The sequence below is a fragment of the Numenius arquata genome, chromosome 2 (genome assembly GCF_964106895.1).
Source record: "Numenius arquata chromosome 2, bNumArq3.hap1.1, whole genome shotgun sequence".
Taxonomy (NCBI): domain Eukaryota; kingdom Metazoa; phylum Chordata; class Aves; order Charadriiformes; family Scolopacidae; genus Numenius; species Numenius arquata.
In genome coordinates this window covers 36,814,308-36,842,125 of record NC_133577.1, presented here as the reverse complement: position 1 = coordinate 36,842,125, position 27,818 = coordinate 36,814,308, and the positions used below count along the sequence as shown (strand labels likewise).

The 27,818-nt window shown below is 41.2% G+C and overlaps 1 protein-coding gene across 2 annotated transcripts in view; it reads left to right on the top strand.

Moving 5' to 3' along the window:
* TTC7A (tetratricopeptide repeat domain 7A) overlaps positions 1-27,818 on the top strand; it is a 182,558-nt gene that overhangs the window by 104,616 nt on the left and 50,124 nt on the right. For both annotated transcript variants that reach the window (XM_074144216.1, XM_074144215.1), the window contains 3 exons: positions 15,876-15,992; positions 19,879-19,976; positions 26,537-26,671. In XM_074144216.1, the coding sequence (XP_074000317.1) occupies positions 15,876-15,992; positions 19,879-19,976; positions 26,537-26,671 (350 nt within the window). The remainder of the gene's footprint in view (positions 1-15,875; positions 15,993-19,878; positions 19,977-26,536; positions 26,672-27,818) is intronic.

The window sequence follows — 27,818 nt, the reverse complement described above, 5'->3', positions numbered from 1 at the left end:
TAACTTTTATTTATGGCAACAAAAGAAAAATTTGTCACATGGATGTTTCTGGAGGCACGACTCATGGGAGAGGAGAGGAAGGGATGAGTCCAGTGCCCTGGCTGTGTTTTCTCAGTTACACAGGGAGTCTCACACCCTTTAGGCAGGGAGGGCTGGTATATCTGAACAGAGCCTCTCCTGTCTGCTGCTGCAGATGCTGCCCGCAGTGAAGCATGGTTTCTTAAGTCAGGATGGAGCAGTTCACAGTGCTGCAGAGCTGCATCAAGCCACACCAGGCCACCCCATCAATGCGATTTGCCGGTTTAACAAGAGGGAACACACAGTTTAACGGAGAGGGGAAATGTTTCAGTGGTTTAATCCATTTCCCAGGGTAGTCTTTGCTGGGTTAACTCCTACAGAACTGTTTTACAGAACAAACCAAGTAGATGATGTGTTCTACGACTTAAGTAGTGTCTAGATGATAGCTTTTATGGACTTGGGAATTTATGCGCTACAGTTGTTGTGATGCAGTGGCTTTGCAAAGGTGGTATTTTTGTACTTGACACTTCAGTTGTCTGTTGGTTGTAATCCTGAATATAAATATCAGAATTTGTATCCATTTGAAACAGCAAACTGCTCAGAAGAAATGGCAATCTGGAATATGTGGATCTGAAGATTTACCAAAGCAAACTTCTCCAGATTTGAGTGAATCAAGCATATTACATTATTGTTTACGGTTTTCAATGGAGAAATGAAACTGTTTGGGTAACTGGAACCACACTAAAAATTCTGCATTGAGGCTGACTGAATGGCAGGTATTACCTGAAAAATAAATTTATACCTGGAGAGACCTGACAGATAGAGCTGTGATCTTGGCATAGAGTGGGAGGAAAAGGGGATTGGGGAAAATTTAATGGAAAAGCCTGTATCTATACAAAATCTGCCAAATGTAGCTACTGTAGAACCTCATTATAAATAAGGAACAAAGTGGAAGAAAAACACACAGGGAAAAAAAAATCAGTCATGCCATAAGCAATCACTGGTCGGATGCATTAAGGAATCTGTCAATTTCCAGCAGAGCTGATGTTTCTCCAAATTAATTAATTCTCTGTCTCATTCATGCTAAAAGTGCACTGCAGCTCACATGCCTGTGCTTTTACTAACTTCTCCGGGGCCTCCAGGAAAAAGATGCCCAAGAAGTTTATTGACTGCTGTCCTGAATACTCTGTACAGGACTTAACCTCAAGGAGTAATATTTAGTCAGCATGTTGGATTTTGTGTTGCCATTTCTGTTGGAGAGACTCATTGGTGCAAACTGATGCAGGATTTCCTTGAGCACTGGGTAGCAAACGCTATAGTTATCCTGAGTAAGGATATAGTTGTACTGTCCTGGAATTGCACAAGTGAAATATTCGTGCATGCGTCCTGAGGCAGGGTAAGCTGTGCCAGCTCTTTGTCAGCCACTAACTTTCCCTTCTCTACAAGCTCATTTCCCTGGGTAGCCACACAAAGCAGCTCATAGTTGAGTCAAAACCACAGGTTATGTGTGTGAAAGCATTAATTCACTGCTGTTGCTTTGAGGAGCTACCTCACCCAGTCAGCATCCCCGCCCACCCTCCCTACCTTTTTTCTCCAAAGACCCTGTTATATGGTAGACAGACTTGATACTTTCACATGCTCTTGCCCTTCCCTCTCAGTTCTAATTTTAGCATAATTCAGGCCTGTGACTTGATAAACGCTTGCAAAGTGCTCTCATCACCATTCAGCTTGGTATGTGTATATACTGAGGCTTTCACAGCCGGTCTCTCCATTTCACTTCTGCTTGGAGTCATCTTGCGCTGAAGCCTGATGAACAGGGTAATTATTTGAAAAAGGATTACAGCTCTGAGTCTTTTCCACTAAGGCTGAAGGAAGCTATTAGTTCATTTTATATTAAATGGCACATGGTAATTTTAAACACCTTCTGGATTTCTAATGAATTAAATCAAATCTGTTCAAGAACAAAGAACACTGATTTTTATCTGTATGTTTCAACAGTTTTTAAGCCAGTCTCTTTAGGACAGGATTTAGTTTATGCCATTATCTACAGTCGAGGAAAATAAAAATGTCAGATCTTCCATGGATGCATCTTGGTGTTGGGAATCTGATTCAAAATGTCGTATTTCAGGTGTATGCTGTGTGTTTGAACTGTGCTTCCTCTGGATGTTATTCCCTGAGGGAATTAATTATGGTAGGATATATCACATACATAATGACAGGCTCTGTTAAGCCTTCCGGAGGCAAAACTACCAATCAGGTCAGGAGAGAGCCTGAGCGCTTTCAATTGCCTTGGAGTAAGGAGTTCTGCACAGTGACTTTGGATATCCTTTCAGCAAGGTACCTCAGGAAAGGTGTGGACATAATAATGCAAATACAGTGCCTTTAGCATGGTGAGAATGGAGAGGAACACTATACCTGTGTTTTGGTTATATTGGTTTAGAAAGGAAATGAAATAGAAATTAGATTGTGCTCTCCCAGTTACAGCTGGCTTGCACGATGGCCTTTAAAGAGGGAAAGTGGAGGCACACATAAATGCAAAGCATTTATGCCTAATGATAAAACACAGGACAATTCTCTTACAAATACTCTTACACTTTCAGGTTGACATCTGTTCCTCCCTTTCAGACTTATTTCAAGGAAAAACTGGTATGTGCTGCTAACTTATCATAAGGCAGAGATTATAAATACACACTTCTGATTTATCCTAGTGTGCTCTGATCTTACTCTGCAGAGAGCTCTGTCCTGAATTAACAAGATCTGTGAAACAGAATAAACAGGGGCATTTCATTGTGTCCGGTCAGCAGGAGCGGGTGTGAAGGAGTTCACTCCAGCTTCTTTCTGTCCCCATCCTTGGCCAAGATGTAGAGATGCAGGGTTTGACCTCGGGCCCTTGCAGCTCTGCTGCCAAGGGTGCTCCGAATCAGGACCAGCAGCCCTGCACAGCTGACAGCCCTGCAGAAGCCAGGCTTTTCTGCATGGGATTTCTTGCCACAAAGGAGAAGGGAAAGTATAAAGCTTTTCCCTATGAAAGGCTGGGGCTCAGTATTCGTCATCACTTCTGTTCATTTCTTCAGTTGCAGGATCCCTATGGAAGAACTGAGCAGTTTTTTATTTCATTTTTGTGTGTGTGAGTCACTGGGAATATTTCAACCAAGTCATTTCTTTTTCTTTTTTTTTTTTTTAAATTTGCAGGCTAGAATTCTGCAAATGAATGGTTTACTTTAAAGGGATAAAGTAGGAAGTCAGCTGGTACAAGCTGATCAAACCACACTGACCCTGTGCTTCATTTCTGTGTTTATCTGATGCATGGTCATTTTTAGGGAGTTGAAGACAGCCTGCCTGAGGTTTTCTGACTTGGAGCTTGCGTGCCAGACCCTCAGCTAGTTTAAAAAGGCAAAAATCCATTCATTTCAGTTGAACAGAGCTGATTGCCTTCAGCTGACTGTCTGGCCCTGAATGTTTAGGTCCTTTTACCTGTTTCGTGGCAGCTGTTAGCTCTATATTTTGGAACAGAGTTCTGTTTTATAAAGCACTGTGGCATTAAAAATCTGTAAAGGTCAGTGGTTGCTAAGTGCTGGACTGTTTCTCCAAAAAAGGAAAAAAAAAAAAGCCTTTCAGTAATCTGTGGGTGAAGAATCCAAAAGTAAATCTAAAACCAGTAATCCTATCACCTGCACCGTACTGTATGAATGAGACTGTTTTTCAGCAGTCAAGCCTGTTTTGTTCTATTCAGCATTTAAATTGTATTTGCAGTTTTACAGTGAGGTGTGTTTTCAGGCTATTATTGAAAGAAGGCCAAATATTACTATTTTTGAACATTTGAAATGTAATAACTGTGCATGTTTTCCAAAAGGATTTTCTTTAATCACACATGCAGTGCTTGCAATCTGTAATATTGTGTCATCTTTTCTCAGCACATCTGGAAGATCTGTCACATTGGGGTGTAATAGATATTGCAGAAAAATAATCCATTAATCTGATTTTAGGCTCAATCTGCCATGGAGTCTCTTTATTTTTTTTTTTTTTTTTTTTTTAACCGTGCATATATTTCTCACCTTTCTCTTGAGGCTTTTAGTTTTTGTTGGCAGTTCTAATTGAAATTTGTTAGGTCTTTCTGACAGGTTGAGAGACTGCTGATTTTTCTTTGTTACTCATGAGCAGTGACTCAGCTTATTTGTACAGTATAAGCTGCACCTGCTGGAGTCATACATGCAACAGTGAAGTTACTGTTTCCAGCAACGCTTAGAAATGAAGCTTCACATTTAAAATACAGCCTGCAAGACCCTGAACTATGTCAACGTTCAGATGAACTGGGCACAGCTCTCTGCTAGCAAAACCTTGTGCTGAAGTAGTAGTCAAGGATGCAAGCTGTGGAACTGGGTTCTGTAAGTAGGCAGCATCCTTGGCTTGATGTGTATAGTTGGGAATTTTTTAGGAAGAAAATCTAAAGAATTGTTTTATGTGTAATCATATTTGTGCCAAGAAAACAAAGAATATTTAGGTTAAACTGAAATGCTGCACACGTACTTGAACTCAGAGAACAGTGTCTCTACATATATTGAAGAAGCTGGATTCATTAAACAATGCAGTCAGTTGGACTGTGCTTCCAGTGTGTATTTAAATCATGGTGACCCCTTTCAGTACGACTGGAAACATATAGAGCTGTTCACTGTTGTACCCCGAGTGTGATTTTTGTCTCAGAGTAGCGGTTAAGGAGAGCCATGAGGATTAGTTCAGCCGGCTGGCCTGAGATCGGTAGGAGACCCATGCTGTGTGGGAGGGGAACAACACGTCAAAAAGTGCCATTGTTGCCAAAGCCAGTCTGCATGGTCTCAAACCTGACAGGGATTAAGGGCTACAAGTCCTGATCCTGCAGTTTGCTTTGTACAGGATGAAGGAACTTTATAAGGAAATTTAGTGCGTCTCCAAAAACACTGTGGTTAAAAAGCAACCCGGCCCTAGCATGAATACAATTTTGTCTGATTTTTGTAAGTCAGTGTGCTGCATCAAGCTCCATTTCACAAATGGTAAGTGCAGGGTTTGTTAGGTTAGCTTAATGCTGCCAGTGAAGGACTGAGTGGAACGGCAGTAACAGGATCTTCAGCACATCTAGCTGTTGAAGTACAGACCCGGGTCTGTACGCCGATTGCTAGCTCTGCCTTAAAGGTCACGCTCCTGTGTCTTCCTGCTGCTGTTGCCACGCTAACTGTGTTCAGCTGGCGCTGGTGCTAACATAGACTGCAATTACATCATGGTTTTGCTTTGCAGACTTAGACAAATATGATTCCCGCTGGTAGCAAAATATCCGTTTCTTTCTCTAGGATTTTCTTTTGTGAAGCTAGCAGTTTTCAGTCTACTTACCACAACACAGGTGTTTTTTCTGAAATGAAGGAGCTTTTTTTCTTTCTTCACTTCTATCACCTTTTAACCATGTCTTTCCCCATCTTTTTTCAGGCTGGCATAGAAACCTGCTCCTCCATATCTCACTGAACAAGCTCATCTTATAAAAAGCACTACCTCTGAACTGCTGTAACTATATAGTGGGTTGTCTTAGCCAGAACACAGGTTGAAACATGCCCACACACAACCCAGAACCAGTATCCCAAAGTGAAACTCGGTGATGTCTGGCAGATGGATTTCTGTGTTTCACCTCTGCTGAGACACGTAGATAGCACAAAATATCGGCAGGCTCTGGCCCTTCCTGTGCTACTCACTTTTACGCAGTTAGAAGAGACTCTCCTAATCCTTCTCTTCATAAAGAGCTGGATCTACCAAGGTCCTTAAGCACATGCTTAGTTTTAAGTAGAGGAATAATTGACTTCTTGTTGACTTCAGCAGGACTAGTCATATGCTTAAAGATGAAGATCTTTCATAAGTGCTTTGCTGGAGTAGTGCCAAAGTGGCATAAATTATATTACCCCCAAAATAAAACGATAGAAAGAGTGAGGTCTATTTAACAACATCATGTAATGCATTTCAAAAAAGAAAAGCTTATTTTACACTAAGCCTGTTATTTTTTTACAAAAGCCAAATTTTGTGTGGTTCTAATTTACTAATATAGGGGGGTATGATGCAGTTTCAGACTGTTGACTCTAAGGATCAGTAACACGCAAGATTTCATAAATATGTCAAGTTGGGTAGAAAAGTTTTACTAATCCTGGGGGGGTGGTGTCTGCTTTACTGTATTTTGTTGCATAATTTATACCATAATATGAGTATGCTATCACCTTTTATTACCTTGACACTGGGTTAATTAGAAGGTATTTCACTCTATTTTAAATATGTGAATCATGATTCTGACATATCTTTCAAAAGGTGTGTTCTTGGTTGCAGATTGAGGTGACTTGGTGGCTGATGTTGAATGTTACTTTACTGTCCAGAGTCCTGGTATTCTTTCCCATAAAAGCTGTCTAAACTGCATGTCCTAGAAGCTCTTCTGAAAAACACAACAGTTAAGAAGTGTAAGTGAAGCATCCAGTTTTGCAGTCTTGGGGGACAGGAAGTATTGGCAGCATATTAAGGACTTCAGCTTTGTCCAGTTAATGCTCTTTTCTTGTCTGGCAGGATCTCAGCTCAGCAATTAGAGACCCTGGGCCTGGTTTCCATTTCCATTTCTGTAAATCAAGAGTTATTCCAGTGGTTGTGACAGCACAATAGTTCTCAGCTCTGCCTTTCTGAATGAATTCCCATTTAATCAGGGCTGGCTGGATTTACCCAGGGGCATATCTGATGAAATTCTGAAGAATCGGGCCCAACAGATGAGAAAATGTTTTAAAAGTTATGTCAGTTACAGAGGAGCTCAACCTGCTTTCCTTCCTGTCCTCTAATAACTCTGAAGTTGAGAGCACCAGTATTAAGAGGTCAAATGTAAACGATATGGGGAAGGTGATGATGAAGCATCTAGTTCTCTGAATGCTTTGCGAATGTCATTCCCATTACCTGCTCTGCAGTTAGAAGAACTGAAGCACAGGGAGTGGAAGTGACTTGCCCAAGACTGGCCAAGAGGCCATGTGAGAGCAAGAAATGGAGCACGGCTCTCCCATGTCCCCAGCCCAAGATATGGGTTATTGGCCACGCTGCCACCACAGGCGAAAGACAGTGGACCACCATTTCCTGTACGCTCCTGAGATTGCACATTGTCCCAAAGGTGTCTGCTTCCACCCACAAATGAGATACTCCAAGACAGACTCACCTGAACTTAAACTTAAGTGCCGGGGCTCGGATCTGCTGGAGAAGCTATACATTGAATTCAGAATGGAAATTAAATAAGGGGTAGACCTCTGAGCTCCTGGCTTTGGATGCTTGAGACCCGGCCCTGGTTTCCATCTGTGCTCGTGGAGTGTCCAGTGCAATGGGGAGTACTCTGTGTAGTTGGAGCCTGTCAGAGAAAAAACAATTCACAAAACAGCGGGTGGGGGACACACTTGCAAATTAAACTTGAGTTTAACATCTTCTGAAGTGTTGCAAGAAAAAGTCTATTGCACAGTCCTTACAGAGGGAAATTATGTATAAAAAATTGATGTAAACACTCTGCATAGCAAAACTGGAAACATTTTTTTTCAGATTTTGCTGTAAAACATAATTGTGAAAATTATTTTTGTCTTTATTCAGATGAGAAATGGACTGAAATGCATATGATTTGTGATGGCACAAAATCATTTTGTTGCCAGTTCCTCATCAGGGTGAAATGAAGATAAAAATGCTTTGCAGGTGTATCACCCAAAAGATCCTATGTAATGCAGGGTGAGAGAAGGAGTTTTATCAGCTCTACTGACAATTAACTTGATTCCTACATTCTTAACAAAAAGCAAAATACCACGAGTCCGGGATTCAAAATGAATGATCTAACTAAAAGGAAAGGAGACAATAATTCTGATCACTCTTTTTTTTTGTGCCTTCTTTTCTTGGGTATGACTAGATATGGCTTGATTCTGAAGAAAGGTGAAGGCAAGGAAGACTTTCAGTGCTTTTTTTTTTCTTTTTCCAGCAAATCAGCCTGCTTTTTCTTTCAGCATATTACCTGAAATAAAAGCACTTAGAGAGTTTAGAGAGGAGATAGTGCTATATTTAACGTCAGGTGCTAGGTGGAAATCCACAAATCTAGCACTCCTTACCGGGGATATTCACCCATTATTTATACACAAAAGTTTCTCGTAATTCCACCTACTTAATACATTACTCCACCTGGGCTTATGTATTCATTAAGATGACTGAATAGCCCTTTTTGCACATGTGTATTAAATTTTGCAGTGTTGGCAAAACACTTCTGTGCAGGTGTGAGTTCCTCGGTGGTCGTTTAGGTAAGGGATACCCTTCCTCACATTATCCTTTAATGGTATTGAGTCATCTCAGGACAGTAGAAGTTTCCTGTAAGTTTGCTAGCTTCTTGAGGGTGATAAAGATGTTCCTTGAAGTAGCCACAGCTCTGTCTTAATTGGTATAGGAGTACGTACTTTGACATGTGAGAGAACCCTGAAGTGATTAACTACTTCTTGTTTTCCCATCCTTATCACTATCAGCTCGGTGACTAACCATTTTCTCACACAGTAAGAAGGTTAGTAGGAAGCAAACAACATTTTAGTTAGCATATGGTTATAAACAAAGCAGAGGCCTTTCTTTGGTAACAAGCAGACTATTACTTAGTTGTTGTTTTTCCTTCAAGTGACAACTTGCCTGGGTTTAGCGGACAAAGTGGGTTTGTTACAAGACCTTCTCCAACGTAAGTGGCAGTTTCTGTGGATGGGCTGCATCAATATTGACTCATGTTTGCCCTCTGCATCACAAGTGAACCTGATGGAACTGAATGCTGAAATAGGTGCCTGATGTTGCTAGACTGGCTGCAGACACGTTTGTCTTGGGAAGTGATGTTTGGGTCCCTGCAGAGATACACAACATAGTTTGTTGCAGGACCTTCACCTGGCAGAGAGGAAGCCCTCCTGCCATCAGGCGATTGCCACGGCTTACACGAGGGGGCTGTCCAAGAAAAAATACCCAGAGCTGAGCCCTGCCAGCGCCTGCTCATTTGTTTTTGCTGTGCAGTCTCTGTCAGGTTGGGCTGCAGTCTCTGAAAGCTGTTCTCACTCTGTGTTGTGCCGTTGCAGTCATAGTTCACGGAGCAACATTAGCTGAATAGCTGTTGTGATGCGAGACTGGGGCTCTGAGCAGGACATTCTTCTAAAGGAGATGTCACCTCTGCTAGTTTTCCTGTGCTTGGAAGATGAAGTCAACAGTTCTTTGGACATGCTACCAGGCTGCTTGTTTTTATTTTTTGTTCATATTGGGGGATAAATGGGCAGTGAGCCATTAAAAAAAAAAAAAAAAAAGGACTGTACGTCTGTAAAAGTATATGATCAATTTATTTTTGTAGGGAAAGTGATAGATAACATGGCACAGCATGAAGTTATAAAAGGAGATTGCAGTCAGCGCTGCTGGCATTAATTTAACTAGAGAATGTGCCCTTAAATGTCAGGAGACTGCAAGAAGCACTGAGTTATTTGAGAAGACAGCAACTTTGATGTTGATTTTTTTCAACAAAAATGCAGGAGATTAAAAGCAGCTTTCCAATTTTGCCAGCTTTCTTATTGATAACAGGACTAGGGCTTTGGCAGGTGCTCGAGGAAGGTTAATGAAACCATAATGGTTATGGTGAAAGAGTATACATGAACTAATTGGCTTGTATAGGTGACTCACCACTGAAGCTAAACTCAGCAACTGATAAACTGAGCGGCTAATTTGCTGTGAAGATACTACAGTTCCAGATACACCGTCCTCTCATCCTGGCAGATAAAACAAGACCAGACAATCTGGGTTATAAAAAGAACATGGGCTGCAATCATATTTGTGCTGTATCAAAATGTAAGAATGGTCTTCCTTGATCAAACTAAGGGCTTGTCTGTCTTCAGCAGCGCATCTGGTGACCGCACAGGAAAAAGCACGTAGAAACGTGGCAGTAGGATGATCCCACCCCTCATATGTCATCCCCGCTTCTGTCAGCTGTGTGGTTCAGAGGCTTTCAGAGCCAGAGGTTGCATTAGGTTGTGTTTAATGCCCCTGATGGGCCTGTCATCCGTGAATTTATCTAATCCCTTTTTGAACCTATTTATGTGTCTGCTACAGAACATCCTGTAGCAATGGGGTTTGCACTTTACTTTTGTGTTGTATGAAAAAGCATTTCGTTTGCTCATTTTAAATCCACTGCTTGATTGCTTTATTGGATATTCCTTACTTCTTTCATTTGAAACAACACAGACTGCTTTGATTTCCTGATCTTCTTCATGCTATTCATGAATTTATAAATCTGTCATCTCCTCTCAGCCTCTTTTCCAGGCTGAGAAGTCTATTTACTATTTCCATATATCAAAAGCTTTCCAAAACTTTATCATTCTTCTTATCTCCTCCATCCTCTTTCCAGCTCTGTTAGATCAGTTTATATCCACCTGTATCCTCCTTTTGCATACGTTACCTTAAAGAGGAAGAAACTAATTCAAGCGTTCAGTGATCAAAGCCTTGGGGGTTTGAATCCATGCCTTCCAGTTCCTCAGAGAGCATCCTTGGGTCATCTACCCACCCAGGTCGTGGCATTCCCCTGCTTTTCATTGGAGCTGATGTGAAATATTTATCTGGGCTTCAAAGAGGTAGGAGGGTGAGCTGGACTCTGCTGTCCAGTGGCATTTGGATGCTGCTCCAATGCCCCATCAGTCAGATGCTGGATAAAGTGCATTTGCTGTCCTTGGAGCTGTGACTAGGATCCTGGTTTCTCTCTCCAGGTAAATGTCTGTAAACACACAAACGAAACAGGCACACACATCCTGTCATTTAATGAAAGAAACAAACAACGTACAAATATTAATTGCAGAAGTTCAGTATCTTCATGCTAATGTACACAATTGTCTCTGTGAATTGGGACGTACTGCTGCTGGTTTTGGTGTTTTGTTTTGTTTCCTTTTGTATTAAAGATCTAAAATAACCCAGCGCCTCTGTGTGTAGGTAGGCAAATCTGGTCAGTAATGAAAGACTGGGGAATGATGGCCCTGATCTGGTAAAGATTGAAGATCTGTGAGCAGCTGCTGACAAGCTCTGAAAAACTGGTGGGGTTATAAGCAGCCAGTGAATGGCAGAACATATAGATACATGACTAAATAATACTCATTATTCCTAATTTAGTCTCTCAACCTTGAAATGAGTGGAACGTGTTATTGTTTGTCATAGTACTAGCATTATTTATTGCTTGTCAGATGATAGGGCACAGAGATCCCATTGGATGTTGTAGAAACTTGTAGTTAAAGGGCTACATTTGATACTAAAAACTCCATTTTAAAGCAGGACTACAAAAAGTCCCAATAATTAACTAATTAATGAATCTTTATGTAGTCCTATAGTGTCCATAAAGTAGTCAATAGGTTACTACTAAATTTAGCAACTTACAACTTGTTCCACAGATGTGCTCATAAGCATTTATTGTATATGACATGCACGTGTGAAACCTTCTGATAATAAGTATTAACTATTAAACCTCAGTAATTAGATTGTCAGTGATAGGAAAGAACTGCCTCTTTTCTTCATGAGTAGTATTAAAGAACTTAAAGGCTGAGCATTTGCCATGTAGGATTAAAAGACTTCCAGGAGGGCAAGGTAGGTGTATTTGGCCACACCTTGAGACATGGTGAGTATCAGCAGCTGAAATCAGTCTTTATGAAGACAAATGTTGAATACCTCCTGAAATCAACCAAATTAGCTTCATTTCTACTGAAAATTTTCATAGGCCTTCCAGTATTCCAGTCCCTTATTTTTTCACAATGCATAGCGCATTATAGTGATACTTATGCAATTTATACTACTAAGGAAATTTTGATACTTGGGAAACCTAATTCTGAATTTTCAGAGTGTCATATTGCAGCAAAGTCAACTGTATACAGATTTTAATTTGCCAGAATTACTGTGATTGATACGTATGTTTGCTTGTGGTGGTAACCTGATGTTACATCAAGGAGTAGAAGCCTTTGCATACTGTCCACGTAAATGATAAAAGAAAACCTGTTCTGAGAGAGAACTTAAGAGTCCAGTATCATGAGTAAGCACTGGTTATTTTCCATTGCTACTGTCCCTGAAATGATACACATTACAAGAATGAATTGTGGATTTTTTGCTCTCTTTTTCTATGCTTATGTAGTAGCAATTTATGTTTGCTTTAGCCCAAACCACTCTGTTTTCATTTTGAGAGGCTAATAGAATTACCAATGACTGTATTGATAATCTTGGGGCTATTTTTATATGCTGAATCTCTTTAAGAGTCTGCTCTGCTTAATATTATAAGCATCATACAAAAGTACAGTAAAATGATATTAAGAAAATACAATAAGGTGAGATTGTAATACGTAATTTTTATTTATGCCTGTTGTGCACAGACACTGATATGACACAATACCCATTAGATTTATTTGTAACAAGAGTGCTATCTCATTAATAAAATAAGTGAAACTGTCACCTACTTCACTTCAGTTTTTTTCCTATATTTTTATTTATCTGATTTTGCTGTTAGAAAAATTATTTGAAGCTGAGAAAAACAGCAAATATAGCACATACAGCCTAATGTACTTGTTTTCTTTCCACTTTTTAATTATCATATTTAATTGCATTGTTTACTACTGTTGTCAGTACGATTTGATTCCTTTTGCCACTTACATTCTTCCCATTTACCTTTTGGTTTGGTTCATTCTATTATTGCGCAATAACACAAATAGCGTTATTCCAAAGGTGAATTACCACAACAGCTAACAGCACCTGGTATCTCTCAGGTCTGGTAATGTTGCACTGCAGACAGTTGCTAAAGTTGCATGACTTTTTTTTTTTTTTTTTTTTACCTTTGTGTGCCTGTGCTTTACAACTGGTGATAATATTCTGCTGAGACTTTGTTTGGTTTTTTTGTGAGAGATTTGCTTTTTCCTGTGTTTTGCTAGTTGATCTCTCTCCTGAAAGAGAACATTGCATCTTTATCCAAAGAAGTTGATATATGCTCAGTGTAAACAGTAAACATCAGAGTGATGGAGAGAACTTAATGCATTTGTCTTTTTAAGGTTTAACTGCAGTGTTTAAATATACTATGTAATTATTTTAATTGCCTACAGGTAGCTTAGCCATCTATATCCCTACTAATGTGAAAGGGAGGAAGAACCCTTAATGTATCCCTCCTGTATAGTAGTTTGACTGTTAATAGAGTCTTCATTCCTATATTCTTCTATTTCATTAATATTAAGAATGGTATCTTACAGTGTTCAAAAGTGTGGAGTTACTCAGGGATGTAATACTACTATTTTCTTCTCTAGGCCTTGGGCTCCTTGACCACCACTCTTCTGCTGCAAGGAGGGTCATACAGTGCTTTAGAAGGTCTTTCATTCTGTAGGCTTAGGGTAGCGTAGATTGTTCAGTGTGGTAGTTCCTTGGACTGGTAGAATATTTTTAATAGAATTGCCAGAAGGAAAGTGATGATGCAGTCTCACCCCTCTGCACAGCGCAGTCTAAAGCAGCTCACTCACGAGCCTGGGCATCAAACCCATGGCTTCTATTTGTGCATTAGCATTGCTTTCCAGATGTTATCCTTGCCTTGCTGAAAAGGCTTTAAAGACTACAGAATTTACTGTGCACACCAGGTAGTCGCTGCAAAGATTATTTGCTTTGATAGTTATGTGTCAGCATTTACTTACAAATCTCCATTTGACTAGTTTCAGCTTCCAAGAAATCCATGGATTTTCTGTTACCTTTGCTTTGAGATCAAAGACTCACAATTAGATACTTTTCTATGTAGGTCTGGAGTAAAATAATTTCTTTGCTGCTTCTTGGTTAAACCAAATAAACTGAGTTTCTTAAGCCTCTGATGAAATACGTTTTTCTAGCCATCATATTATTTGCATAACCTTTTTCTGAACCTCATCCCATTTTTATTCGTCTTTTGGACTTAAAGAGCAAGAACTAGAAACAGGATTGTAGTAGGTGTCTTGCTGATGCTGTGAACAGGAATGACCACATCTTCCAGCTCCTTCTTGATTGTGCTTCCGTGTATGGACACTAAGGATTTCTTGACCTCTTGACTGCATTGTTGTTCAGGAACTTCACATTCATGAAGCTATCTTTTATAATACTGTTGAACTCCAGGGTATAACCTCCCATCTTTCTAGTGCAATATACATTCCTTACTCCAAAGTGATTGATTCTATATTCTGTTGTATTAAAACAAGCTTTGCTCTTATGAGCCCAGTTAACTAAGGGATACAGAGCAGAATGCATCACTGGCCAGTTTCCATTGTTAAACACTCCTTTGAATTCAGTCTCATTTTTATTTTAAGAGTGCATTCACTGTTATATTCTTTGTCCCAGCAAATTCTTTGATAAGTCCATGGATCTGGCTCCAAAGTAACTACCTGAATCATGAGGGGGTCAGCAGCTCCCAGGAGCAGGGGATGTTTTTATTAGCATTTGTTTTGCTCAGATCAGTAACAAGAAAATCAAAGATAAATGTAGAGCAGGGATATAAAATAGTAAAGGACAAATTCCCTTGATTATGAATCTTGACCTTCCTTTCCTAGCCTCAGTTTGTACCTGGGGAATTTAGTTGAATGCTTGTCCTGTGGGGTCAAACTGTAGCACCGGCCGTGAGCAGACTTCCCTATAGCAGCTGATACAGTTGGGCTACATTTTGGTGACCTCCCAGCCCCCTAAAAAAACCCACCATAAAACCCCAATGTTTGTTAGTGCAGAATGGGACTACCAGCTCATTACTGTAGATATGCACCACAGCATGTTGGCTGCAGATTTCTAATTATTGCAAGTGAAGGATCTCTTATTCAGCTGTCTTCTCTAACATCATCCGTGCAGTCGATGTTGTCTCTTTCTGAAGTTGCTGGGTTCCCCAGGAGCCTGCAGGTCGCATTCACCATATTGGTTTTAGGATTTTTAACATTCAGCTGCTAATGTATGCATGTATGTACATATATGTGCATCCAGTGGATTAATTGCTAGCCTTATCAAGCTAATTCAACATGTATAGATCTTGGACTATATGCAAACATTTAAAGCAGAGAAATAAATTTACATTAGTAAATAAGAAATAAATTCAATTATCTTGGCAATTAAAAAAAAATAAAATGAGTGTTGTGAAGGATGGTGTTAAAAGCCATGCTAGCAGCAAGTGGTAGGTTTTGTCATTGCCGAATCTCCTAACCTCTGCTTGACCTAATTCTGCTGAATTCCGGTGGTCTGTGCAAGTAGGTATTCTCTAGGCATAAGAATAGTAGCAGCAGTTACACTACCTAGAACAGGAATGTACAAGGGCTATCAGCTGTCTTGCCTAGGGGCATGAGATGATTGCCAGCTGGGGTTAAGAAAAAGCGTTTCCTTCCTGTAAGGCATTGCATAATTGTCTGCGTATATTAAGTATGTTGGGTCTTTTGTCTGAAATTTATTATATAAGCCAGTGCTATAGGAAGATGCCAGACTAAGAAAACAGTCTGGCATATGTATTCTGGCAATTCCTTTTTATTCTGCTTTTAATGCTGTCCAAAATAAAATGAGATTCACTGTATGTTTCACCTTGTTAGTTTTGCAATGCGTTGCTTTTAACACTGTCCTGCCAGCTTTGTGACGCAAATTTGACTGCAGCTGAGGAATATTGTTAATCCTCTCATCTCCTTGTGGGGAATCAAAGTTGAGCCAAATGAAATGTTTTGTGCTACCGTGTTTTCTTTTATTGCTGCACATACAAAGCAAGTAAAAATGCTGGCTGCCAGGATCTCGCTAGAGTGATACTGATTCTCCACGTTTATGAGATGCCAATAAAACAGAAGTTACTCTTTTTCATCTTGCAGCTTACTCTTCACCAAAGTAAAACTGGAATGGATACATAAAGGACCTGAAGAGGCTCTGGTGACATGCAGACATATGTTGCAGATGTGGCAGATGGTATATAATGTTTTACAGCACAGGTAGGCTTTCTCCTACAAGTTCAGATTTCATAATGGACATGCAGTTATCTTCTTTAATTGTCTATATACTTATTTTGCAAAATGGTAATAAACAGCACTGTTTAAAAAGAAAGATAATAATCTTTCTAGCTGTGATTAAAAAAAAAAAGAAATCTCAAGATTTTAAGATTGAAGAAGCAGTTTGAACCAAGAGTTTTTGATCTGAATGTCTGAACATCTCTATCCGTATACAGCTATCCACAATGGAAGGCAGATTTATTTATTTTTTCTCAATAGTCTGAGCATCGATCAGCTATTGTTCATAGTCTGCAGTAGTTGGCACCACCCAGGAATGTGTGGGGGTGATACAGTCCTGAACTGAGTAAGCCAAGGAAAGGCACACATCCAAGTCTCTGTCATATGCTGTGGTTGCATGCCAGTCGCATAGCCTGTTGCTAACTGGGCAAGGAAAGGAGTGAAGGATGTAGCATCTTTCTTCTTTCCCGTCCTAATAAATCTGTGTTTAAACAGTGCTAGGTTGCCTGTTTTTTCCCTCCCTCTCATCTGCTTCCCCTCCAAAAGGAAAAGTTTAGAAAGCGTGAAAGTTAACAGGTTGGGTTTTCTTCCTTCCCACACCCTTTGGATATTGCCCCAGTCATGCTACCACTGTACAACTAACTGTCTTGAGAATGTTATCCCAAGACTCTGCTTATCTCTCACCTGTAATATCCGTAGAGGTTGTGTTTGATCGGAAGGACAGCATACTTGATGGCAACAGTCATGACAGCACACTGATGTAGCTTGTATTGTTCCCCAATTTCTGTATGCATTTACATAAGCTTTATAAACACCAGAAGCATATGTACAGAATGATGCATGTCTATATGCAAGTTGTCCTTGAGGGATTATTAGTAATTCCTGGTCGGTTTAGCTAATGAGCAGCAGACCAAACACAAAAATCAAGGTATTTACATAGCAGCAGAGAAATGGTCTGTTACAAGCTGGATTCATTGATTTCCTTAGGCCTTAGTCTCTAGCTAAGGACTCAATCATGTACCTCTCACATGAGTAATCTTTATATCCATGAGTAGTCCTCATGAAGCTGATCAAATCCACACTGAACAATTAAGACTGAGTAAGATTTATTCTTGCAGGGGGGGCGCTGCAAGCCTGACACTGAAAGAGAGTACATTGGAAAACAGACAAATTTGGACCGCATTCGAATCTCAAGCTGTGCTTTGGCTGTTATACTTAACCCAAGATGTGATAGCTTTAGAGGCTTTTGATAAGCTTTAGCCATAAAAGCCTAAACAAAACAAATTGCTTTGCTTTTGCTCTTAGGAACTCTAATATGTATTTCAGTGCTATTCCCAGTGGGTCTTTTTGACTTTCTCAAAAAATACTTCATAAAGCATTTTGTATTGGGAAGTACTGCTTGAAAGGCAACAAGAATGAACTTAGCACCTGTAGTTCTAGACTGGATTCAGTGACCCAGGAAGCCCCTTGTATTAAGCAAATTGCAGCACTATCAGCTAACAAATATGTAAAATATTCCGGGTTGGGCTTGCAAAGGAACTTAAGGGGAATTCTTGTCAGTAAGACTTTCCACAGATATTTTTTAGTGCCTCTTGGAAAAGAGAAGCCTGTATTTACCTGAAGTTGAGAGCTGTTGTACCCAGTACTCTTTACTAGTTCAATCAGTAGCTATCGCCCACACACTTAAATTGCCCTTTAGTTACATTTGGTTGCATTTGTTTGGCTTAAGTTCTCTGGCTTTGCAATCTTACTGAGACTCTGCTAGACTAAAGAGTCTTTCAGAGCCCAGTATTTTCTCCCCAGACAGCTATTCGTATGCCATGTTCAAGTCTCCTCTTGTCTTCTCTCTGATAAACTGGGGCCTCTGCAGTTTCTCACAATCATTTTCTTCAGCAATTTTTGTCACCATTTTATCCACTGTTTCAACTACCTTTAAAAAACATGGGCAGTGGAGTGGGAACATGTCCCACTGTCAGCCTTTCCAGTGCCATATGCAGAAGGTAAATCATCTGGCTTCTGTCCCTTCCGTGGTGCATGGAAAAGCTTTCTTGGCTGAAGGCCTCGTACTGCAGCTTTGAAGGAGCAGTTCATTTTCAGCCCTTCTCCAGCATAACAAATAAAGCTGTTGGGAGTGGCTGTTTTGCATAATGCAGTCTACTTGGTTTTCAGGCTGAGATTTCAGTCTATTTTCCCAGTTAAAAAGCCATGCTGTTGGCTGTACTGAGGTGCATTTTGTTAACTGAGGCCACCTCATCAAGCCTTCTCTGAATGCTGCTCTCCTCTGGTCAGGTTTTACTGGGGCCAAACTTAGGCCATCCACCAATCTCCTCCCCTGTCTTTTGTGTAGAAGTATAGCGTGTAAACCAGTGTTCAGCCATGTTCATGGTGATGGCTGCCACATCAAAGCAGTGCTTGTCTCACAGGAGTAGCATTTTGAAGTGCAGCTGCCATGTTCCTGCATACACAACACACCAGCAGGACAGAAATGCCCCTACGGTTCCACCAGCAGCCCCCAGCCAGGGCACTTACACTTGGGCTAGTCGTGGCTAGGCAAGGCTGAGGCGCAGGGCAGGGAATTTAATTTTCCCTTGTCCCCCTCACCACATGACAAATTCTCAAATTGGGGCATCAACGTGGAAACCAGTATGGAAGACAGGAAGGCCCAGTCAAGGCTGGAGGTTTGTGCAGTCAAATGCCCAAGAATTCAGGGTCCATTAACAGAAACTGTAATGTTTGGTGCCAAAGCCCAAGTAAAAGGTTAATTAGCTACTGTAAATATGATTACCACTATAATGAATGACAGTAAGTGGCTTTCAGTCCTAGATTGTTAGCTGTGAAGGTCAAGATCTGGTTTATCTTTTGCTGTTGTTTTCTGTGATAACAGAATAATCATGTTTAAAACCAAGTAGCAGTCCCAAGCTAATTCTTCTGTTAAATTAATGCAAATCCAAGGGAATCCTGTGCAATCTCTACCAAAGGATCGATCATACTGGAAGATGGGGCATCCACAGCAATCATGACTCTGTGACAGCTTGTTTCCTGGGAGGAATATTGTCCAAAGGCTGATCTGCAGCCTTGGAAGCATGCCAGAAAAAGTAGCCAGGGCAGTCAGTTTTCCTTTTGATATTTTGTACCTTAATAGATGATGAGAGGAGATATCATCACCATCTGATCCTGGGGGGATGGCAGACTATGTGGTGACAAGAAGGCTCAGGAGATCTGTGTTAAGTGATTTTCATTAGGCACATTATTTTTTTTTTTTTTTTTTTTTGGAGTTCCCTTTGGAAGACCTCTGCTGTGAAGACAGAAGTGTAGCAGAAGAGCAGACCAGATAGTCCTTTCATAAAGTGGTGCTATGTGGTAGCTTTTATCTTCCTCCTCTGTTTGAACAGAACAAAGGTGGAAGAGGAGAAAACGATTCCTTTGAAATGAAGAAATTAGCACCTGGGTGGAAGGTGGTAATTGGTCTGTTTCAGAAGGATCTGCACAGCAGACCTGTGAACAAATCTTCTGCAGACAAACCCAAGGGACAGTGGTTCTTCCTGAGCATGGGGTTGCTGGTTGGCCTCCTCTGGTCTGGCTTGTAGCTTTCCACGTGTTCCTCGTCCAGGGGTTTACAAAAACCGCAAGAGCCAAATGGACTAATAGTGGCACGTACCATGGAGCCCTTGTTAGTCACTGTGTCTGACCTTCCTGTCCGTTGGAGGGGTGGGGGTGTTAAAACAACACATTCAAGAAGCTAATTGCCTGAAACCGGAAGACTTGAGTTTTCAGTTCCAGTGGCAGCTAGATGAGACTGTTGGCTGCTTCAAGGAGAACATTTTCTCTCTACTAAAAGGTAGCCAGGTAACACAGTTTTGTTTCTTTACAGTGGCTCTGAGAAAGGAAGTAGTGTGACTGAAACACCGGTGATCAAAAAGCATAATGGACTGCATCTCACACTCCCGGATGCTCATGATACCGATTCTGGTAAGCAAACAGGATTTGTGCTTTCCTATCCAAAATGCATGCTTTTCTGAGAGAGAAATGTTTTATTTTCTTCAGGGGTGGGGGGGGTGCTCATACATATGTTGCTGGTGGTCACAAGGTCCAGATATGCCTCCAGGGCCATCTCTGCTGCAGAACATGTCACTGTGGTTTGTCTCTACCTTGGCTTCCTCATGCATAAATCAAAGATATGAGTTCCTGCTTTCTTTTACAAGTCTCTCTGAGACAAGCATGAAAGGTATTAAATGGGACTTCAGAATACTTCTGCAAGAACTGTATGATTCAGTCTTTTTTTTTTTTTCCTTCTTCTCCACTACCCCTTCCCTCCCCCCTGACTTTAATCCTTTTTTAGATGATCTGATCAAGCCAGCTATTATTGTGGTTTTTCAAAGCTGAGTGAGAGTGTCAATTCCTGTTAGAAGGTGATTTTGTTTGGGATTTGTACATAAACCTTGTGATGCTTTATTATATCGTAAATATACGTTCACAGTAACAGATACAGTCAGATGGAAATAACTGAGACATAAAAGCTAATCTTGGCAGGAAGGGCAAAGGAGGCTTTCAGAGAGTGCTGCTGACTTGTGATTTTATCAGAAGTCTCATGATAGTTGGTGCTTCCTTTAAAACCTTAACTCTCAAAATCAGATGATTGTGTGAGAAACCTGCCTTTTAATTCTGAACCATTTTTTTAGGGAAGCAACTTTCTACCCTTGTGGATGTAGACAAACACTCATAAAAAAAAATGAACCTCACAGACTCAGAAACTGGATAAGAAGAAAGTAAAAGCTTATTTTTTTTAAATACCTAACACTTAAACAAGCCTCATGCTTTAAGGCTAGGGAATTAGGGTTTGTCTGAGTCTTAATCTTGAACATTTGGAATTGATAGAACTGAAGTCACATGCTCAGCACATATGGCTGAGATGGAGGACAAGTTATTATGTGTTTAGTACATGACTTGTATTAAACTATGTGTGTTTAACCCCCATTTACACCCGCCACTGGTTAAAAAGCATTGCAGAGTTAGGTCTTGAGCATACAAATATTCAAATATCAAAACATTATTCAGCATGTCTGCTCTTTTGTTTGTAGTGTTAAACCCTTAGGGTCTATATTTATGACATTGTAATCTTACTGAGTCTATACACACATATTTATGTAATTTTTAATCGTTTTATTCAATTTCCCTTTTATTACCCTTTGCTGAGATGAGTCTCTGTATTTTGTATAGGTCATTTTTCCTCATTGTTTATATGGCAGTGTTCTGTAGTCTTCGTCTTATTTAAAGAGAACAGGCCAAATTCAGCACAGAGAGATGAAGAGGATATGCTAAATGAATATATGCTGTTTGGCATATTAAAAATTATCTGGAAAAGGGAGTAGATATGACATGAAAGTTTCCTGGTGATGCAAAATCATTTAGGATTGTCATCACTGATAATTGTGAAGATTTGTGAAATATCCCCTGTCATCCCTGATGCTTGGAAGTAAAATGGACTTCCAGTTTCAGTGAATATATGAAAATGGCGTGGAAAACACTGTAGATAGTTTGCAGAATCCATCAGCAATAAGCAATAAAACCCAAAAGTTTGTCATAGTACTTCTGTTACCCATCCAATTCCCATTCTGCTGCTGAAACAGTGAGTGGCTTATGGTGCCTAGACTGTGGGGCTGAGCCTGGACTGATCCCTGTCCCCTCAGTTCTAGCTGGTGCTTCGTGGTATGTAAAAGACATTCTGGGTGTGGATCCCATGCTCTTCTGGAGATCTCTTGCCTTGCTTTGTAATTGTCTGGAGAAAGGAGTGTGGCCAAGTTTGGACTACACCCACTTCACAGCGTGGTTTGACATTTTGAGACCAAACTGTCACCAGAAGAGCCTGTAATATTTTGACGTGCTGGGGTGCCCACCCTTCTAAGACCTCACTCCTGCCTTCTGCTTGCTCCTCTGCTGCGGACCTGCAGCACCTCCTCCGGAGGCACAGCAAAGCTCAGGCATGCTTGGTCTCTGTGTAGTGCCCTCCTCAAGAAGCACCTGGGTTGGGTACCTGTTCTAGCCTGCGCTTAGCCCAGTTCTCGCAGCCAACGTGCAATGGAGCAGCTGTAATTCATCAGAAAGTGCTCTGTGCCATGGTACTGCCTGCCAGAAAGAGCAAATTAATAAAAAGTGCACGCTTTAAATCAGCTTTTCATGCACATAAAGTGATTTTCACTGAAGGCAGTTTGGTTTTAGCCAAGAAATGTATTCCTCCTCCACTTCGAGACTGTAGGTTTCCATGCTAACACGGTTGCGCCCACGATGGACGTAAGGATGGGGCTCGTACTGGAATTACACCATCCGCCTTAGCGCAGAACTGGTGCTGGCTGTTTTCAGCAAGGGTCTGTGGCTCGCTGCTCTGTAGGCTCTAGGTGCTGCTGTTCTCCATCTGCAGAGAGGAGGCAGCTGGGTCTGTTGTCCTGGTTGGGATCCTCTTGGAAGACAGTAGGAGGTGAGACCGGAGAGTACAGCTCTAGCCCCTCTTGCCCTTGTGTCTCCCCAGAGCTGCAGCTGTGGCTGGCTGCTTTGAAGGAGGGAGGAGGTCTGATTTTTTTTTTTTGCATCATTCTGGAACAGGCTCTGGTTTCCATCGTGAAATCCCCCAGGAGCGTACGGCAGTATCGCTGTGATGCACAGGCGCTCTGTGATATCTGGGCTCTTCACTGAAGGGGGGATTACTGCGGCCGGGTTTGACACCGGCCTCTCCCTCAGTTAGACCACAGTGAGATTATTTGCTGTGCCAGAATTTTAGGTTTGCTGCCAGCAAGATTAATTCGTCTTTATTTTCTTCATCTTCTCCTAACTGAAGCAGTGTTCCTAACTAAATTCACTGATATCAGTCAGCTGCCTTGCTGTTTCATTCTTTTTCTGATTTAGTCTTATCTTATAATGCTCTTGCCTGAAGTGATTTAGGCTAGGGAATTCTGTGTTTCTTATAAGCCTAGTAAATCTACTGAGATACATTTCTATTTTGATAGCAGTTTTTTCATAGATGCAAAATATTAAGCTTGGTCCTTCTTGGTCTTATAACAACCCTAGAATGGTGTTTTAAAATTATTTAGATATATTTTGTATGGCTTATACGCAGAGCTTATCATGACAAAATCAATTTTGTTATTTTTATGATTTCTTTCCAAAATGTGTGGAAGGCTTTATTGTAAAATGTGAAGTTTATATTCTGTCTAGTGGAGCTGTTAAAAAGAGAAAGACACTGCACTAAAATAACAAATTGATGTGGTATCTTCTTATGCCAACATTTGCAAGTATTTTGAGGCATGACATTAAAGTTCTGTGAGACAGGTTTGTGGAGGTTTTTTTTAGCATATAAAGATGTACATTTCTTTAGGAAGAGATATTTTATAATGAGACGTTCAGAGACTTTTTTCTTTTAGTGTTGCTTCAAGTTTTTCTGGCTCCCCCTGCCACCCTGAGGTCAGAGTGATACCAGCGTGATACATGCCTACCTCCTCTCTCTGGAGACAGCGTGTTAGAGGTATACTCTGTTCTGGCTCCTGTAGCCTTCAGTCCACCCCCAGGGTCACCATATTGCTTGCTTGAGGTTCAGAGCTGTGGCTCAGCTCCTTTCAGTCCAGAAGGGCCAAGCTGGCAAAGACCTTCTCTTACAGTTATTTGGGCAGACAAGCTTTTAGGAGCATTTCTGTGACTCGTCCAGTAGAAATGGGTAAGAACAGCAGTAGCAAACGTGCAGGTATGTGCTGGGATGGAGAGAGCCTTTTCATCTGGCATGTGTGTGTCTAGAACAAGGAGCATATCTGTGTCTGAGGCTGGGCAGGGATGGGAAGGGATCGGATGGTCTCTGCCTAGTGTGGTTTGCTTCCTTGTGTAGGCTGAAATGGAAAAGAAAATAAACATCAGAGGACTGGAATGTCAAAGGCTGTTAAATGCAAAGAGCCTCTGCTGTAAATTACTAAGTAACTTGGGTTTCGTTTTTATGGCTGTGCAGATTGAAGCCCACAGCACTCGCCAACATCAGTCTCAAATCGCAGGCTGTCCCCTCGTGGCAACTACCTGGCTGATGAAGAAGGGGAAGAGGAGCAGCTAACTTGTGTTCCTTCAAGTGCAACTAGCTAATAGTGATATTCCTGTAAAGCCTGCTTTGTGAGGGAAAAAAGCTTCAGTAGATCCTAAGTGGCTGTTCAGCCTCACAGCAGTGTGTGAACCTCTCCAAAATGCAGAAAGGTGCCTTACAGTGACATAGTCTCCTTGGATTGACTTGCAAGGAAAAGAGGATTTCCCTGAGCTCTGTGAGGATGTGAAAAAAACACCAACCCGTCTGCCCACCTAATGCAATCAGACCAGCATTACGTATGACTGCTTGCAAGAAACACAGCTCTAGAAAGCCTCTCTGAAAGAGGGCAGTCTTGGCAGAGAAATGTGATACTGAAGTTGCTTTCAAAGCATAGTAAGATGATCAGGAGTGCTAATATAAGAATCTGGTTAGACTGACTGCAAAATCCCCAAAGCCCGGATAATTTTTTCCAAGTTTGCCAATCTAGAAGACAGGAGGTCTGCCCTAACTTCAGAGTGCTCCTAAATAACATCACTAGCTGTTCACATGGGCGTTTTCTTGTTGCTGCTGCACTGCAAAGAAGCTGTCCATGTTTTGGATAGCCAGGGGTGAGTGCCTGGTAGTTTTCCCTGTGTTAAACAACCCTTGTCTGACTTAAATTCCTGGGTGAAATTTCTCCTAGGTGGAGGGAGGGATGGGGGGAGAGGAGTGTGAGTGGGCAGGGCAGGGGGAGGAATCCGTGCAGTGAAACAGAAGATGGATCTGTTAAATAAACTATTAAATACAATAAATTCTCAGTGCAAAGCAAAATGGCTTTTACCGTACCATTAAAGCCGTAATTGCTGCATTGCTGCACTGTCATCTCTTGGAACATTAGATCAGGAATGTCTTTGAAAATATGTAGGAATTTAAGAAATGCATCTAGGAAGAGCACATTTGCATTTTCCAAGGGAGTCGTGGGAGGCGCCTGCGCTGCAGGGCTGTTTTGAAGTTCTCCTGCTTAAAATGAATGACATTAGCTAGCGGTGAGATAATGGGACAAATATTTCCCCTAGCAGTTTTAGTCTTCGAGTTGCAGTTGTGGCCTCTCCCTAGCCATGACATGCTCAGAGGCAGGTGTGCTTCAGGTTAGGTAAAAGCAGTGGGCCGTATCCTGCCCCACGCTGCAAAGGTGTCAAAGGAGTGTGAGGTGGACATGTGCTTCCCCTCGGTCCCAGCAGAAGGCTGGGTCCCAGTGCTGGCCAGGGGCCCTCAGCCAGGGGACCATGCTGCTTTTCCTGCTGGTGCCCTGGCCCCATGTGATGGTCTGCTGGCGAGGAGGTGTGGTTTGGCAGCCCTCTCTTCAGCACGCTCCAGCTGGAAGAGCATGCTGTCCATCTCAGAGAGACCACTTAATGCATATGCCCCATGACAGGGTTTTTGCCTTCTGTCCCTTCCCTTGCCCAGAGCCATCCCAGCTTCTCTGAGCACCCATTCCTAGGCTCTGCTGCTCCCTCAGGGTGGCTGTAGTGAGAGAAAGCAGGATTTTAACTCCAGGATCTTGGGGTCTACAAGGTCAGCCTGTAAGGATAGATTGAAGAGTAACGCTAATCAGCGCAAGTGCTTCGGTCACAGCAGCTCTCCAGAGAAAGGGCTTATCAACCTTAAAATCACATTAAACCTATGTATATTAAAATATTTCTTTCCCAAATCTTTAGAAAGCCACCTCCGAAATCTCATTTTGTAGCTTCTTATTTTGTTACCATCCTCTTGGGTATCCCTCTGAGATGTCGGCTCACCAGTATAATCCCACTTGCTGTACTGGAGAATGTGGTCTCTGCCCATGCATTCTTTCTGGGAGTAGCTTTTGATGAGATGTTTTGTCCCAGAGATGTGGGTGCCAAATATTTTATTCTTGCGTAAATGTTACAGCACATACTAAAGGTTAATATAGTCAAAGCACTGAGCTCTCTGCTCCCCAAGGTTAAATGAAAAACCATGCTGCCTCTAAACCAGTAGAACAATATTGATGTCACTTGAAATGTGTGTGCTGTGTGAATGGTCCCAAGCTACTCTGTAATGCTGTACTAAGATTTTACGTTAGTTGGCCATATTTTGTAATTGTATGGGGACACTGTGCTTATAAAATGGGTTACTAATAAGTATTTGTGGGAAATATTTGATGGTAGAGTTCTGGTTTCCAAATGAGCAAAATGCAGTTGCTTCCTTGATGAATGCTAAGCAGACCTTTATAAAATTACTGTCTGTCTCTTAATTTGCTTGTTTGAGCTGCAGCCCTTGGGTAATTTAGTGGGTTTTTTCAGTAAATTAACCTGTTATAAAACATGTTTCTCCAGTTGGTCACCCAAGAATCCAGTGGAATTCTTATTACATAAAACTGACACAGTGAGTTGAGAATCAGACAGGCTGCCTCCATGAGTCAAAGAAGTATCCCAAAGAAGTATAAAATGCATATTGTTGTTGTTTGTTTGGTCCATAGGATCACAGCGAGCCTCCTCCCTTGCTGCATCAAGACTGGAACAGGCCATGTCCGAAATAACTATGCAGAGCAGCGCAATGAAGCAAGGACCTATGCAGCTGTGGACAGCTCTTGAACAAATTTGGCTACAAGCTGGTAAGTCCTGGAGCACCTGGAGTTCCTTTTCCCTCCAGCAGTGACTGAGATGACCTAAGTATTAATGAAGTGGTTGAAATCAGTAGTTGAAAATCACTTTATTCCAGCAGAGACTCTGCCTTTCTATCCCAGCTGTTTTTTTAAATACCACTTATTTGATTCAATATAACAAAAAAAATAAAAAATACTGGAGTAGTGTGAGTTTTTTCAGCTGACCTCTATTTTTCCATAACACACAGAAAACTTCAGTCATCAGTGAAATGTGCTGTTAAAATAAGAGGGTAGGTAGCTCTTCATTAACAAATGGTAGTTGGTAGGGACAATTATTTTCATTCTCCTTTTCCTACATGCTCTCCTGTAATAAGACTGGGCAAACCATGTGTTAAATATTATTTTTAGACTAGGAACTTTCCAATCTTTGCTGAGGTTTAAGTGAAAATTATTAAAAAGAGCAAGTCTTCCACTCATTTTATCCTTGACTGTTTGAGTCTCCCAAGGACTTGTAGGTTGCATGTCAGTTTGAGGCACTCATGCAGAGATGCTACAGCAGAGCATGTAAAGGGAAAAAGAGAACAGTGAGAAAGAACTCTACCCAGAGGCGATCTCCAAACTCATGAAAGGCTTTTATGTAGGACACTTGGTGAGGAACAGAGTTGCACAGCACATTCTACCATTTGCATTCCAGCCTTTCAGGACTGATAAAGAGTTCTGACCCTGCAATTTTGCTCTCAAAAGACACAGCTTTTCTTCCACAACTTGGCCCACAGTTGTGCGCCTGAAATTACATTTGAGTGCTGTGATTGCTTCTTAGATGTTTCTGCTACCATTTGCAAGGAGAAAAAAAAAAAAAAAGCTGAGCCCACTGGAACCTTGCTGATAATTTGCTATTCTGTATGCAGGAGAACCTTTCAAATTCTCATTTAGCTAATCTGTACAATTGACAATTCTCACATAAAACCTGGCAGTCTCACCCTACTTCTCAGCAAAGATTTTTATAGCTGTTTTTGTGGGCCATTTCCTACCAATTAGACTTCAGTTCTGGTACAAAATATGTGACATTCTTTTTGTTACAATTTGACTAACTATTAAAGAACAAAAGCAGTTACCTTATGGAATGCATCATCCTTTAAATTAATCACAAGTGTTC